This window comes from Panulirus ornatus, chromosome 21 (genome assembly GCF_036320965.1).
Source record: "Panulirus ornatus isolate Po-2019 chromosome 21, ASM3632096v1, whole genome shotgun sequence".
NCBI classification, from domain to species: Eukaryota; Metazoa; Arthropoda; class Malacostraca; order Decapoda; family Palinuridae; genus Panulirus; species Panulirus ornatus.
Window position 1 is genome coordinate 22,728,271 of NC_092244.1, and position 15,506 is coordinate 22,743,776.

The 15,506-nt window shown below is 43.8% G+C and overlaps 1 protein-coding gene across 1 annotated transcript in view; it reads right to left on the bottom strand.

Annotated features, from left to right (window-relative positions):
• LOC139756224 (uncharacterized) overlaps positions 1–11,175 on the bottom strand; it is a 17,102-nt gene extending 5,927 nt beyond the window's left edge. The window contains exons 1-2 of the mRNA XM_071675381.1: positions 11,094–11,175; positions 6,415–6,941 (exon numbers count right to left, since the gene is read on the bottom strand). Coding sequence (XP_071531482.1) covers positions 6,415–6,941; positions 11,094–11,175 — 609 coding nt within the window. The remainder of the gene's footprint in view (positions 1–6,414; positions 6,942–11,093) is intronic.
• Between the last annotated feature and the right edge of the window lie 4,331 nt (positions 11,176–15,506).

Consider the following 15,506-nt stretch of genomic DNA (forward strand, 5'->3'; position numbering starts at 1 on the left):
ACCATATATTCTTAATACCTTCCACAGAGCATCTCTATCAACTCTATCATATGCCTTCTCCAGATCCATAAATGCTACATACAAATCCATTTGCTTTTCTAAATATTTCTCACATACATTCTTCAAAGCAAACACCTGATCCACACATCCTCTACCGCTTCTGAAACCACACTGGTCTTCCCAATCTGATGCTCTGTACATGCCTTCACCCTCTCAATCAATACCCTCCCATATAATTTACCAGAATACTCAACAAACTTATACCTCTGTAATTTGAGCACTCACTCTTATCCCCTTTGCCTTTGTACAATATATATATATATATATTTATATATATATATATATATATATATATATATATATATATATATATATATATATAAAATATATATATATATATATATAGGTTTGCGGCAGGGGTGTGTGATGTCTCCATGGTTGTTTAATTTGTTTATGGATGGGGTTGTTAGGAGGTGAATGCAAGAGTTTTGGAAAGAGGGGCAAGTATGAAGTCTGTTGGAGATGAGAGAGCTTGGGAAGTGAGTCAGTTGTTGTTCGCTGATGATACAGCGCTGGTGGCTGATTCATGTGAGAAACTGCGAAGCTGGTGACTGAGTTTGGTAAAGTGTGTGAAAGAAGAAACTTAAGGGTAAATGTGAATAAGAGCATGGTTATTAGGTACAGTAGGGTTGAGGGTCAATTCAATTGGGAGGTGAGTTTTGAATGAGAAAAACTGGAGGAAGTGAAGTGTTTTAGATATCTGGAGTGGATCTGGCAGCGGATGGAACCATGGAAGCGGAAGTGGATCATAGGGTGGGGGAGGGGGCGAAAATTCTGGGAGCCTTGAAGAATGTGTGGAAGTCGAGAACATTATCTCGGAAAGCAAAAATGGGTATGTTTGAAGGAATAGTGGTTCCAACAATGTTGTATGGTTGCGAGGCGTGGACTATGGATAGAGTTGTGCGCAGGAGGATGGATGTGCTGGAAATGAGATGTTTGAGGACAATGTGTGGTGTGAGGTGGTTTGATCGAGTAAGTAACGTAAGGGTAAGAGAGATGTGTGGAAATAAAAAGAGCGTGGTTGAGAGAGCAGAAGAGGTTGTTTTGAAATGGTTTGGTCACATGGAGAGAATGAGTGAGGAAAGATTGACCAAGAGGATATATGTGTCGGAGGTGGAGGGAACGAGGAGAAGAGGGAGACCAAATTGGAGGTGGAAAGATGGAGTGAAAAATATTTTGTGTGATCGGGGCCTGAACATGCAGGAGGGTGAAAGGAGGGCAAAGAATAGAGTGAATTGGAGCGATGTGGTATACCGGGGTTGACGTGCTGTCAGTGGATATATATATATATATATATATATATATATATATATATATATATATATATATATATATATTATATATATATATATATTATATATATATATATATATATAATATATATATATATATATATATATGGAATGAGTATTTTGAAGATTTGTTGAATGTGTTTGATGATAGAGTGGCAGATATAGGGTGTTTTTTTCGAGGTGGTGTGCAAAGTGAGAGGGTTAGGGAAATTGATTTGCTAAACAGAGAAGAGGTAGTAAAAGCTTTGCGGAAGATGAAAGCCGGCAAGGCAGCAGGTTTGGATGGTATTGCAGTGGAATTTGTTAAAAAAGGGGGTGACTGTATTGTTGACTGGTTGGTAAGGTTATTTAATGTATGTATGACTCATGGTGAGGTGCCTGAGGATTGGCGGAATGCTTGCATAGTGCCATTGTACAAAGGCAAAGGGGATAAGAGTGAGTGCTCAAATTACAGAGGTATAAGTTTGTTGAGTATTCCTGGTAAATTATATGGTAGGGTATTGATTGAGAGGGTGAAAGCATGTATAGAGCATCAGATTGGGGAAGAGCAGTGTGGTTTCAGAAGTGGTAGAGGATGTGTGGATCAGGTGTTTGCTTTGAAGAATGTATGTGAGAAATACTTAGAAAAGCAAATGGATTTGTATGTAGCATTTATGGATCTGGAGAAGGCATATGATAGAGTTGATAGAGATGCTCTGTGGAAGGTACTAAGAATATATGGTGTGGGAGGCAAGTTGATAGAAGCAGTGAAAAGTTTTTCTCGAGGATGTAAGGCATGTGTACATGTAGGAAGAGAGGAAAGTGATTGGTTCTCAGTGAATGTAGGTTTGCGGCAGGGGTGTGTGATGTCTCCATGGTTGTTTAATTTGTTTATGGATGGGGTTGTTAGGGAGGTGAATGCAAGAGTTTTGGAGACAGGGGCAAGTATCCAGTCTGTTGTGGATGAGAGAGCTTGGGAAGTGAGTCAGTTGTTGTTCGCTGATGATACAGCGCCGGTGGCTGATTCGGGTGAGAAACTGACGTTGGTGACTGAGTTCGGTAAAGTGGTTGAAGGAAGAATGCTGAGAGTAAATGTGAATCGGAGCAAGGTTGATTGGGAGGTAAGTTTGAATGGAGAAAGCTGGAGTAAGTGATGTGTTTTAGATATCTGTGAGTAGACTTAGCAGCGGATGGAACTATGGAAGCGGAAGTGAGTCACATGGTGGAGGAGGGGGTAAAGGTTCTGGGAGCGTTGAAGAATGTGTGGAGGGCGAGAACGTTATCTCGAAGAGCAAAAATGGGTATGTTTGAAGAAACAGTGGTTCTAACAATGTTATATGTTTGCGAGGCATGGGCTATAGATAGGGTTGTGCAGAGGAGGGTGGATGTGTTGGAAATGAAATGCTTGAAGACAATATGTGGTGTGAGGTGGTTTGAGTACGTAATGAAAGGGTAAAAGAGATGTGTTTTAATAAAAAGAGTGTGGTTGAGAGAGAGCAGGGGATGGTGTATTGAAATGTTTTGGTCACATAGAGAGAATAAGTGAGAAAAGATTCACAAAGAGGATGTATCTGTCAGAGATGGAGGGAACGAGGAGAAGTGGGAGACCAAATTTGAAGTGGAAGGATGAAGTGAAAAGATTTTGAGCGATCGGGACCTGAACAGACAGGAGGGTGAAAGGTGTGCATGGAATGGAGTGAATTGGAACGATGTGGTATAGCGGGGTTGACGTGCAGTGAATAGATTGAACCAGGGCAAGTGAAGCGTCTCGGGTAAACCATGGAAGGTTTTGTGGGGCCTGGATATGGAAAGGGAGCTGTGGTTTCGGTGCATTACACATGACAGCTAGAGATTGAGTGTGAACGAATGTGGCCTTTGTTGTCTTTTCTTAGTGCTACCTCGCGCAAGCGAGGGGGATGGAGGGGGGGGGGGTGCTGTTTCATGTGTAACGTGTTGGCGACGAGAATGGATGGAGGCAGCAAGTATGAATATGCAGATATGTATATATGTATATGTCTGTGAATGTATATGTATATGTTGAAATACTTAGGTTTGTATATGTGCGTGTGGGCTTTATGTATATGGATGTGTCTGTGGGTGGGTTGGGCCATTCTTTCGTCTGTTTCCCTGCGCTACCTCGCTAATGCGGGAGACTGACTAAGTTATAATAGATAAATGAATAGAAAAAGTATATATATATATATATATAATATATATATATATAATATATATATAATAATATATATATATATAATATATTCTTTTTTTTTCCATACTATTCGCTATTTCCCGCATTAGCAAGGTAGCGTTAGGAACAGAGGACTGAGCCTTTGAGGGAACATCCTCACATTGATACTTTTTTTTACTAAACAGATATAATGTTATTAGTACTATTGACATGTATGGCAAAATACTGTGTACAGCTTTACTGAAATGCAACTCATTATGGGTTAACACCGTCTACGTCAATAGGACGGCCCACCTGCTCCCTATCTTCCCTGGAAGTTCTTTTGACTATTCGCATTGCCTTACTTTGAAATTTCTCGCTCGAGGACACATTCTCATCTCCGACTAACATACGAGGCTAACGTTTGTTACCGTCTAAATCTCAGAGTAAGGAAAGCTTTAGCAAACGGGCATGTAAAGAAAGGTGGACGAAGGACATAAATGAGTTCAGTACATCTCAGAGCGATCACTGGACGAAAAAACATAATGAATTAAGGATATTTCTAAATGAATGCTGGATGAAAAGCCGTATTGAAGTAAACATTATTATCAAAGAGATACATGTGCCAGATATGTATGATTTCAAGATATGTGCAGGCAAGCATTGGTGATTAAAGATATGTCCGCCGAGAAAACAATTCAAAATACGGCCCAATAAAGAAGGCAACGGATGACTCCCTGAGATGCATTATTAAACATAAATGACCATACGTGGTTATGGAAGGTGTAGATCAGAGCAGCATTCAGTGAGGACGTTAAAGATACACTGTAGTACTGAGGTGTTCCAGAGTTCTGACGATGATGCGGAAGATGGGTTTGATGAGGTCGTTTGGAGTGCTGTCACATTACATGTTGAAAGACACCTTTAATGAGGTAGTTTATATCCCTGACATGTTAATGTTGAAAGTCAACGTGGAATGAAGTAGTTCAGATCCTTGACGCAATGGTGAAAATATAGAGTAATACTGATGTGCAAATACGGAGTCCTGATATGTTGCTGATGTTGTGCGAATATGTCTTACATATGAGGCAGAACTCATCAGCGATGCCTAACTGGAGGTGGAGTCTGCACACAGAGCACATGGGAATGATAGAGCAAAATCAGGTGGTTCGAGTACGTGACACAAAGCTCTACACCAAGACTGTAGGTAAGGTTGGTGGTGAAGCAGACTCAGCCTTCTCTTGTAATGGTCTTAAAGGAATAGCGTCACGGGTTGTTGTGGAGAAGATGGTCATGCAGTGGTGGTGGGGGTTCCAGTGGGGTAGAGGGAGGGGGAATGCATGAACATGAAGGACTTTTAGCGGTTCTTTCTTGCATGGTGGGTGAAGTTACTGAATTGTTGATTTGTGGAGGATTGGTGGTAGGAACGCGTCTAGGACGTGGGAAGAGAACCACAGGGCGGTCGGGGTGCGTGATGCCCCCAAGACCCAAGACTGACAGAGTGATGCGGGCACTGGTGGTGGGAGGGGGGGTGGTGGTGGTGATGGTTGTAGTGGTTGGTGAGGTGGTGGCTGTTGTGGGTGATGAGGTGGTGGTTGTAGTGGTTAGTGGGGTGGTGGTTGTAGTGGTTGGTGGGGTGGTGGCTGTAGTAGTTGGTGGAGTGGCGGCTGTAGTAGTTGCTGGGGTGGTGGCTGTAGTAGTTGATTGGGTGATGACTGTAGTAGTTGGTGGGGTGGCGGCTGTAGTGGTTGTTGGATTGGTAGCTGTAGTGGTAGGTGAGGTGGTGGCTGTAGTAGTTGGTAAGGTACTGGCTGTAGTAGTTGGTGGGGTAGTGGCTGTAGTAGTTGTTGAGGTGGTGGCTGTAGTAGTTGGTGGGGTGGTGGCTGTAGTAGTTGGTGGGGTACTAGTTGTAGTAGTTGGTAGGGTGGTAGCTGTAGTAGTTGTTGAGGCGGTGGCTGTGGTAGTTGGTGAGGTGGTGACTGTAGTAGTTGTTGAGGTGGTGGCTGTAGTAGTTGGTGGGGTAGTGGCTGTAGTAGTTGGTGGGGTAGTGGCTGTAGTAGTTGTTGAGGTGGTGGCTGTAGTAGTTGGTGGGGTGGCGGCTGTAGTGGTTGTTGGATTGGTAGCTGTAGTGGTAGGTGAGGTGGTGGCTGTTGTGGGTGATGAGGTGGTGGTTGTAGTGGTTGGTGAGGTGGTGGCTGTAGTAGTTGTTGAGGTGGTGGCTGTTGTGGGTGATGAGGTGGTGGTTGTAGTGGTTAGTGGGGTGGTGGTTGTAGTGGTTAGTGGGGTGGTGGTTGTAGTGGTTGGTGAGGTGGTGGCTGTAGTAGTTGGTGGGGTAGTGGCTGTAGTAGTTGGTGGGGTAGTGGCTGTAGTAGTTGTTGAGGTGGTGGCTGTAGTAGTTGTTGAGGTGGTGGCTGTAGTAGTTGTTGAGGTGGTGGCTGTAGTAGTTGTTGAGGTGGTGGCTGTAGTAGTTGTTGAGGTGGTGGCTGTAGTAGTTGTTGAGGTGGTGGCTGTAGTAGTTGGTGGGGTAGTGGCTGTAGTAGTTGTTGAGGTGGTGGCTGTAGTAGTTGTTGAGGTGGTGGCTGTAGTAGTTGGTGGGGTAGTGGCTGTAGTAGTTGTTGAGGTGGTGGCTGTAGTAGTTGTTGAGGTGGTGGCTGTAGTAGTTGGTGGGGTAGTGGCTGTAGTAGTTGGTGGGGTAGTGGCTGTAGTAGTTGTTGAGGTGGTGGCTGTAGTAGTTGGTGGGGTAGTGGCTGTAGTAGTTGTTGAGGTGGTGGCTGTAGTAGTTGTTGAGGTGGTGGCTGTAGTAGTTGGTGGGGTAGTGGCTGTAGTAGTTGTTGAGGTGGTGGCTGTAGTAGTTGGTGGGGTAGTGGCTGTAGTAGTTGTTGAGGTGGTGGCTGTAGTAGTTGGTGGGGTAGTGGCTGTAGTAGTTGTTGAGGTGGTGGCTGTAGTAGTTGGTGGGGTAGTGGCTGTAGTAGTTGTTGAGGTGGTGGCTGTAGTAGTTGGTGGGGTAGTGGCTGTAGTAGTTGTTGAGGTGGTGGCTGTAGTAGTTGGTGGGGTAGTGGCTGTAGTAGTTGGTGGGGTAGTGGCTGTAGTAGTTGTTGAGGTGGTGGCTGTAGTAGTTGTTGAGGTGGTGGCTGTAGTAGTTGTTGAGGTGGTGGCTGTAGTAGTTGTTGAGGTGGTGGCTGTAGTAGTTGTTGAGGTGGTGGCTGTAGTAGTTGGTGGGGTAGTGGCTGTAGTAGTTGTTGAGGTGGTGGCTGTAGTAGTTGGTGGGGTAGTGGCTGTAGTAGTTGTTGAGGTGGTGGCTGTAGTAGTTGTTGAGGTGGTGGCTGTAGTAGTTGTTGAGGTGGTGGCTGTTGTGGGTGATGAGGTGGTGGTTGTAGTGGTTGGTGAGGTGGTGGCTGTAGTAGTTGGTGGGGTAGTGGCTGTAGTAGTTGGTGGGGTGGCGGCTGTAGTGGTTGTTGGATTGGTAGCTGTAGTGGTAGGTGAGGTGGTGGCTGTAGTAGTTGTTGAGGTGGTGGCTGTAGTAGTTGTTGAGGTGGTGGCTGTAGTAGTTGTTGAGGTGGTGGCTGTAGTAGTTGTTGAGGTGGTGGCTGTAGTAGTTGTTGAGGTGGTGGCTGTTGTGGGTGATGAGGTGGTGGTTGTAGTGGTTGGTGAGGTGGTGGCTGTAGTAGTTGGTAAGGGCCCCCCCCCCCCCCCCCCCCCCCCCCCCGCTCCCGTCCCCTTTAGTCGCCTTCTACGACACGTGAGGAATGCGTGGGAAGTATTCTTTTTCCCCCTATCCCCAGGGATAGGGAAGACATCTACTGTTCCTATTTCTGGTTTTTTTTTTCTCTCAAGTATTAAACAGTAGGTCAGCCAGTAGCAATGTCTTTAACAGTTGCAACACGTTCGTCTCTTTCCACTCACCTGAAGAAAACCCATTTTACTTCATTCGTTCGTACGTCCTTCCTATCCATTGTGGGTTCTGTTTAGGGAATCAGTGATGGCATGTGCGAAATATGCAAGTAGCATGGGAAAGGTGGGAGATGGGCAGATTAGAAAGGGCAGCGAGTGGTGGAATGAAGAAGTAAGGTTGTTAGTGCAGGGAAGTAGTGCATATGACTGAGAGATGTATAAAAGAAAGCGGCAAGAGGTCAAGTGGAAGGTGCAAGGGTTGAAAAAGAGGGCAAATGAGAGCTGGGCTGAAAGAGTATCATTAAACTTTTGGGAGAATAAAAAGATGCTTTGGAAAGAGGTAGATAACGTGCGTAAGAGAAGAGAACAATGGGAATATCGGTGAAGAGGACACGGGGGGAAGGTAATCATGAAGTGAGAAGGAGATGAGTGAGTATTCTGAAAGTTTGTTGAATGTGTTTGATGATAGAGTGGCAGATGCAGGGTGTTTTGGTCTGGGTGGTGCGAGAAATGAGAGGGGTCAGGGAGAATGATTTGATTAAGAGAGAAGAGGTAGTGAAACCTTTGTGGAAGATGAAATCCAGCAAGGCGGCGGGTTTTGATGGTATTGTGGTAGAATCTAAATAAGAAAGGGGGTGACTATGTTGTTGATTTGTTGGTAAGGATATTCAAGTATGAATAGATCATGGTGAAGTGACTAAGGATTGGTGGAATAAATGCATAGTGCCATTGTACAAAGGCAAAGGGGATAAACTGAGGTTCAAACTAAATGGGCATACTGTTGCTGAGTATTCTTGGGAAATTATATGGGAGGGTATTGGTTGAGAGGGTGAAGGCATGTACAGAGCATCAGATTGGGTAAAATCAGTATCGTTTTAGAAGTGGTAGAGGATGTGTGGATCAGGTGTTTGCTTTGAAGAATGTATGTGAGAAATACTTAGAAAAACATATGGATTTGTATGTAGCATTTATGGATCTGGAGAAGGAATACGATAGGGTTGATAGCGGTGCTTTGTGGATGGTTTTAAGAGTATATGGTGTGTGAGGTAAGCTGCTAAAAGCAATGAAATTTTTTTATCAAGGATGTAAGGCATGTGTACGGGCAGGAAGAGAGGAGAGTGATAGGTTGCCAGTGAAGGTCGTATTGTGACAGGGGTGTGTGATGTCCCCATAGTTGCTTAATTTGTTTATGGATAGGGTTGTTAGGGAGGTAAATGCAAACGTTTTGGAGAGATGGGCGAGTATGCAGTCTGTTGTGGATGAGAGGGCCTGGGAAGTGAGTCAGTTGTTTAACGATGATACAGCTCTGGTGGCTGATTCGAATGAGAAACTGCAGAAGTTTAGAAACGTTTAGAAAAGTGTGTGAAAGTTGAGAGTAAATGTGAATAAGAGCAAGGGTGTTAGGTTTAGCAGGGTTGAGGGACAAGTTAATTGGGAGGTAAGTCTGAATGGAGAAATTTTGGTGGAAGTTAAGTGTTTTAGGTATCTGGGAGTGGACCTAGCAGCAAATGAAACCAAGGAAGCGGAAGTGAGTCACAAAGTGGGAGGGGGGTGGGGTCTGGAAGCGATGAAGAATGTGTGGAAGGAAAGAACGTTATCTCGGAGAGCAAAAATGGGTATGTTTGAAGTAATAGTAGTTCCGGCAATGTTATATGGCTGCTAGGCATGGGCTATAGATAGGGCTGTAGGGAGTAGGGTTTGACCGTGTAAGTGATGAAAGGGTAAGAGAGATGTGTGAAAATAAAAAGAACGCATAGATAGAGCAGAAGAGAGTGTGTTGAAATGGTTTGGACTAATGGAGTGAACGAGTGAGGAAAGATTGACAAAGAGGTTACATGTGCCAGAGGTGGAGGGAACAAGAAGTGGGAGACCAAACTGGAGGTGGAAGGATGAGTGAAAAAGATGTTGAGCGAACGTGGCCTGAACATACACGAGAGTGAGAGGCGTGCAAGGAATAGAGTGAACTGGAGCGATGTGGTATACAGGGGTTGACATGTTGTCAATGGACTGAACCAGGGCATGTGAAACGTCTGAAGTAAATCATGGACAGGTTTATGGGGCCTGAGTGTGGAAAGGGAGCTGTGGTTTCGGTGCATTACACATGACAGCTAGAGACTGAGTGTGAACGAATGTGGTCTTTTTTGTGTTTTCCTGGTGCTACCTCGCTGTAGCAGGGGGTAGCGATGCTGTTTCCTGTGGGACTGGGTAGCGCCAGGGTTGGACGAAGGCAAGCAAGTATGAATATGTACGTACAGCTTGCTGGTAGGAGATGCCGTGTATGTAAGCATTATGATCGGTAGGATTCCAGCTGTGATAAAAATCTATTGTCTTACGTATAGTGTAAGATATGAGGAAGATGAAATAAAACACAAGGATTAGAATTCAAACATCAAACGTCTGTTGTATGTGTTGTAAAATCACACATAGGCTAGTTCGTCGCAGGTTGTTGTACAGTGTTGGATGGCGAAAAGTAGGTCTAGGAACCTGCGAAAGAACATAGTCTATTTAACACTGACCAGTTGTGTCATGACTTAGATGTATGACATTACTGAACGCTTGACTATAAAGGGTAAATATAACACATATAATTCCAGACTACGTTCGATGCTGGTTGCAGGCACAAGTGGGGGAAAGAGACCAAAGCATGGTGGAAGGGGGGAGGGGAGAACAAGAAGAGGGCGGGGAAGTATGATGTTCTGAAATGAATAATGGCTGAAGTGTTGTGAGGGAAAGATTAACCACGGGAACAGAGCAGAAATGATTGTGAAATAGTAGATTGCTTAATAACTCTGATTATTATCACCATACTAGTCGATATCAATGGTAACCTTATCTGCGGTACTTATCTATACATACTCATTGCGATACACAAACTCACTTTTATGCCCTGAGGTCCTCACACCAGCTCTCCCTCCCATATCATCACTCAACGTTTCGGGTTCAAATAATGGTTGAAACGGTGTTGTTCCTACGAACTTGGAAACCAAGGTATGGAACGGAGTTTACCTTCATGGTTTGACACACGTTGGGCCATGTGCATAGTGAGAGTGTTTGTGGCCTTACAATTATCTTTAACACCTGAAGAAGGTGTTAAAGATTTTTCGGTTGGAGGATGTAGCTTACGTTGACGGCCTTAATGACCCTGGCAGTTGATAGGCCTAAAGCCCGAACAACCAGCTAACCGTCCTTATGTTCGACAGTAGTAGCAAGTTCGTCATCACTGGAAATTGACAGCCTTCACGATAAACTAACTCGCAGTGGTGGAATTATCGGCATGAAGGAAGGTGGTCGGTCCGCCCTGACATTGCATTGGGACTTGGCGTTTGGCAGAGTACAGTTTACAAGTGGTGGAGGAGATGGCTCGATGAGGGGAGTTTACGAAATCGTCCGAGGTCAGGTGCACCCAAGAAAACCGCAGCTGAGGAAGATCAACGTATCCTTGCAGCAGTAAAAGGGGATTCCAAGACGACCTGCAACTCCAAATTTCAGTCTGTAGTACAGTGCGAAACCGACTTCACAAAGCTGGCGTGCATCATAGGAATCCCGCCAAGAAAGAAAAACTAACCGAGCGACACCGCATGGAGAGGCAACTCTGCACAGCGCTACGTGCATGAGGATATGTAGTTTTGTGGACGGGTTATAGACGAGTTATAGTCTCTGATGAGAAAACCCATTCATTCGGCACACATGGGAGGCACCATTACTGGCGCGCAAATGGGACAAGATACGGATAATATCTTCGCCAGAAACGATCACGCCACCTGCAACATCTGGGGATGGCTTCATTTATATGGGATAGGGAAACTGACCGAAACTGACGAGTGCTTCACGGCAGAGAAATATCTTGAGATACTGGAATAAGTGATGCTACCCTCGGTTCGTGTCATGGCTCTACCCTACCCAGAAACGATAGTATTTATGCAGCTAAGTGAAAAATCGCAGCTTGAATAACACTACGTCCTTGGATAACAAAACAGTCTCATATGCCCGTTCCTCCTCATCCCATCCCCCGTCAGCGTTATCCTCTATCATGTTTGTTCAAACACGCCCATCACTATCATTCCCGTAAATCTACGATATATTCCACCGCTTGTCCCCACACATTATCATATACCACTGCTCTCCGGTCATCTGTGGCTACCAAGTACGGTAATCAATAATTGCGACCATCCATCAATAATATTGTTATTCATCCTATTTCTCATAGGGTTTGAATACCCTATCAACTACAAATTGTTTTACTTTAGATAGAACGCTCACATTGCGAGTATTAACCTTAATGGAGTTACTAAAGTTTAATGCCAGTAATGAATGTAGGAGAAGCATCAATCATAAGATGTCAATAATATCGAGAGTATGAAACCTGCATTAAAACTATTTTGGTATTTGAAATGACCGGTACACAAAATTTCCGCTCCCCTAAGTGTCTCATGTCTTTACCTGCATTCATCTCTGATGATGTTATTTGTCACTTACAACCCTCTGGCAGTGACTGCCTGATGCAACATAATGTAGATGATAATACACAAGCATACGGTGTTTTTTTTATGTTTTTCTTTCTTTAATTATGTTTTAGGACCACAGCCATACTATCCATAGAGCAGGTATCGTTGGCCGATGGTTTTCCGAGCGACCGACCATTTAGCTACTAGAGAGGCTGTCGGAGGCAGAGAAATATCTTGAATCCCATCGAAAACTACTGGGAACTGGTGGTGAACGCCTGGGAGCAGGACCAGGAGAGGACTAGGCGCCAGATCATGTCATGCAGGAGTGGGAACTGTTCCGCGGACGTCAGGCGACCGTATACAACCTGGTGTCATCAATGCCTAATAGGTTACAGAAGGTCACTGATGCTGAAGGAGGATGGTCATGTTATAAGGGGTTTTCCTTTCTCTCTCTCTACCCTCAATGAACCATTACCTATATCTTCCTCATCACCTCACATATTTACAAGAACATATAATCTAGATGTGCTATGAGGAAATAATCTAATCATTTTTGATGGGTTATTGTGCTGAATTCGTAATTTATTTCGTCAATCTTTACTCACTTATTCTCTCCATGTGACCAAACCATTTCAAAACACCCTCTTCTGCTCTCTCAACCACACTTTTTTTTTTATTACCACACATCTCTCTTACCCTTTTATTACTTACTCGATCAAACCACCTCACACCACATATTATCCTCAAACATCTCATTTCCAGCACATCCACATCCTCAATAAAAATTTTTCACTGCTTCTGACAACTTGCCTCCCACACCATATATTCTTAATACCTTCCAAAGAGCATTTCTATCAAATCTATCATATGCCTTCTCCAGATCCATAAATGCTACATACATATCCATTTGCTTTTCTAAGTATTTCTCACATACACTCTTCAAAGCAAACACCTGATCCACACATCCTCTACCACTTTTGAAACCACACTGCTCTTCCCCAATCTGATGCTCTGTACATGCCTTCACCCTCTCAATCAATACCCTCCCATGTAATTTGCCAGGAATACTCAACAAACTTATACCTCTGTAATTTGAGCACTCACTCTTATCCCCTTTGCCTTTGTACAATGGCACTATGCAAGCATTCCGCCAATCCTCAGGCACCTCACCATGAGACATACATACATTGAATAACCTTACCAACCAGTTAACAACACAGTCACCCTCTTTTTTGAAAATTCTACTCCAATACCATCCAAACCCGCTACCTTGCCGGCTTTCATCTTCCGCAAAGCGCAAAGCTTTTAATACCTCTTTTCTGTTTACCAAATCATTCTCCCTAACCATCTCACTTTGCACACCACCTCGACCGAAACACCCTATATCTGCCACTCTATCATCAAACACATTCAACAAACCTTCAAAATGCTCACTCCATCTCCTTCTCACATCACCACTACTTGTTATCACCTCCCCATTAGGCCCCTTCACTGAAGTTCCCATTTGTTCCCTTGTCTTACGCACTTTATTTACCTCCTTCCAAAACATATTTTTATTCTCCCTGAAATTTAATGATACTCTCTCACGCTAACTCTCATTTGCCCTCTTTTTCACCTCTTGCACCTTTCTCTTGACCTCCTGCCTTTTTCTTTTATACAAATCCCAGTCATTTGCATTATTTCCATGCAAAAATCGTCCAAATGCCTCTCTCTTCTCTTTCACTAATAATCTTACTTCTTCATCCCACCACTCACTACCCTTTCTAATCAACCCACCTCCCACTCTTCTCATGCCACAAGCATCTTTTGCACAAGCCATCACTGCTTCCTTAAATTTATCCCATTCCTCCTCCACTCCCCTTACGTCCTTTGTTCTCACCTTTTTCCATTCTGCACTCAGTCTCTCCTGGTACTTCCTCACACAAGTCTCCTTCCCAAGCTCACATACTCTTATCACTCTTTTCACCCCAACATTTCTCTTCTTTTCTGAAAATCTCTACAAATCTTTACCTTCGCCTCCACAAGATAATGATCAGACATCCCTCCAGTTGCACCTCTCAGCACATTAACATCCAAAAGTCTCTCTTTCGCGCGCCTGTCAATTAACACGTAATCCAATAACGGTCTCGGGCCATCTCTCCTACTTACATACATATACTTATGTATATCTCTCTTTTCAAACCAGGTATTCCCAATCACCAGTCCTTTTTCAGCACATAAATCTACAAGCTCTTCACCATTTCCACTTACAACACTGAAAACCCTACGTACACCAATTATTCCCTCAACTGCCACATTATTCATCTTTGCATTCAAATCACCCATCACTATAACCTGGTCTCGTGCATCAAAACTACTAACACACTCACTCAGCTACTTCCAAAATACTTGCCTCTCATGATCTTTCTTCTCATGCCCAGGTGCATATACACCAATAATCACCCATCTCTCTCCATCCATTTTCAGTTTTTACCCATATCAATCTAGAGTTTACTTTCTTACACTATATCACATACTCCCACCACTCCTTGTAGATTTATGAGCTGAAAAGGACTATTGATTGGGAATACCTGCTTAAAAAGAGAGATATACATAAGCATACATATGTATGTAGGAGAGATGGCAAGAGAGCGTTATTGGATTATGTGTTAATTTATAGGCGCGCGAAAGAGAGACTTTGGATGTTAATGTACTAGAGGTGCAACTGGAGTGATGTCTGATCATTATCTTGCGGAGGCGAAGGTGAAGATTTGTAGAGGTTTTCAGAAAAGAAGAGAGAATGTTGGGGCGAAGAGAGTGGTGAGAGTAAGTGAGCTTGGGAAGGAGACTTGTGTGAGGAAGTACCAGGAGAGACTGAGTACAGAATGGAAAAAGGTGAGAAACAAAGGACGTAAGGGGAGTGGTGGAGGAATGGGATATATTTAAGGAAGCAGTGATGGCCTGTGCAAAAGATGCTTGTGGCATGAGAAGCGTGGGAGGTAGGCAGATTAGAAAGGGCAGTGAGTGGTGGGATGAAGAAGTAAGATTATTAGTGAAAAGAGAAGTGAGAGGCATTTGGACGATTTTTGCAGGAAATGATAAAAATGACTGGGAGTTGTATAAAAGAAATAGGCAGGAGGTCAAGAGAAAGGTGCAAGAGGTGAAAAAGAGGGCATATGAGAGTTGGGGTGAGAGAGTATCATTAAATCTTAGAGAGAATAAAAATATGTTTTGGAAAGAGGTAAATAAAGTGCGTAAGACATGGGAAGAAATGGAAAAATCAGTGAAGGGGGCAAATGGGGAGGTGATAACAAGTAGTGGCGATGTGAGAAGGAGATGGAGTGAGTATTTTGAAGGTTTGTTAAATATGTTTGATCATAGAGTGGCAGATATAGGGTGTTTTGGTCGAGGTGGTGTGCAAAGTGAGAGGGTTAGGGAGAATGATTTGGTAAAAGAAGAGGTAGTAAAATCTTTGCGGAAGATGAAAGCCGGCAAGGCAGCGGGTTTGGATGATATCGCAGTGAAATTTATCAAAAAAGGGGGTGACTGTAATGTTGACTGATTGGTAAGGTTATCTAATGTATGCATGACTCATGGTGAGGTGCCTGAGGATTGGCGGAATGCTTGCATAGTGCCATTGTACAAAGGCAAAGGGGATAAAAGTGAGTGCTCAAATTACAGAGGTATATGTTT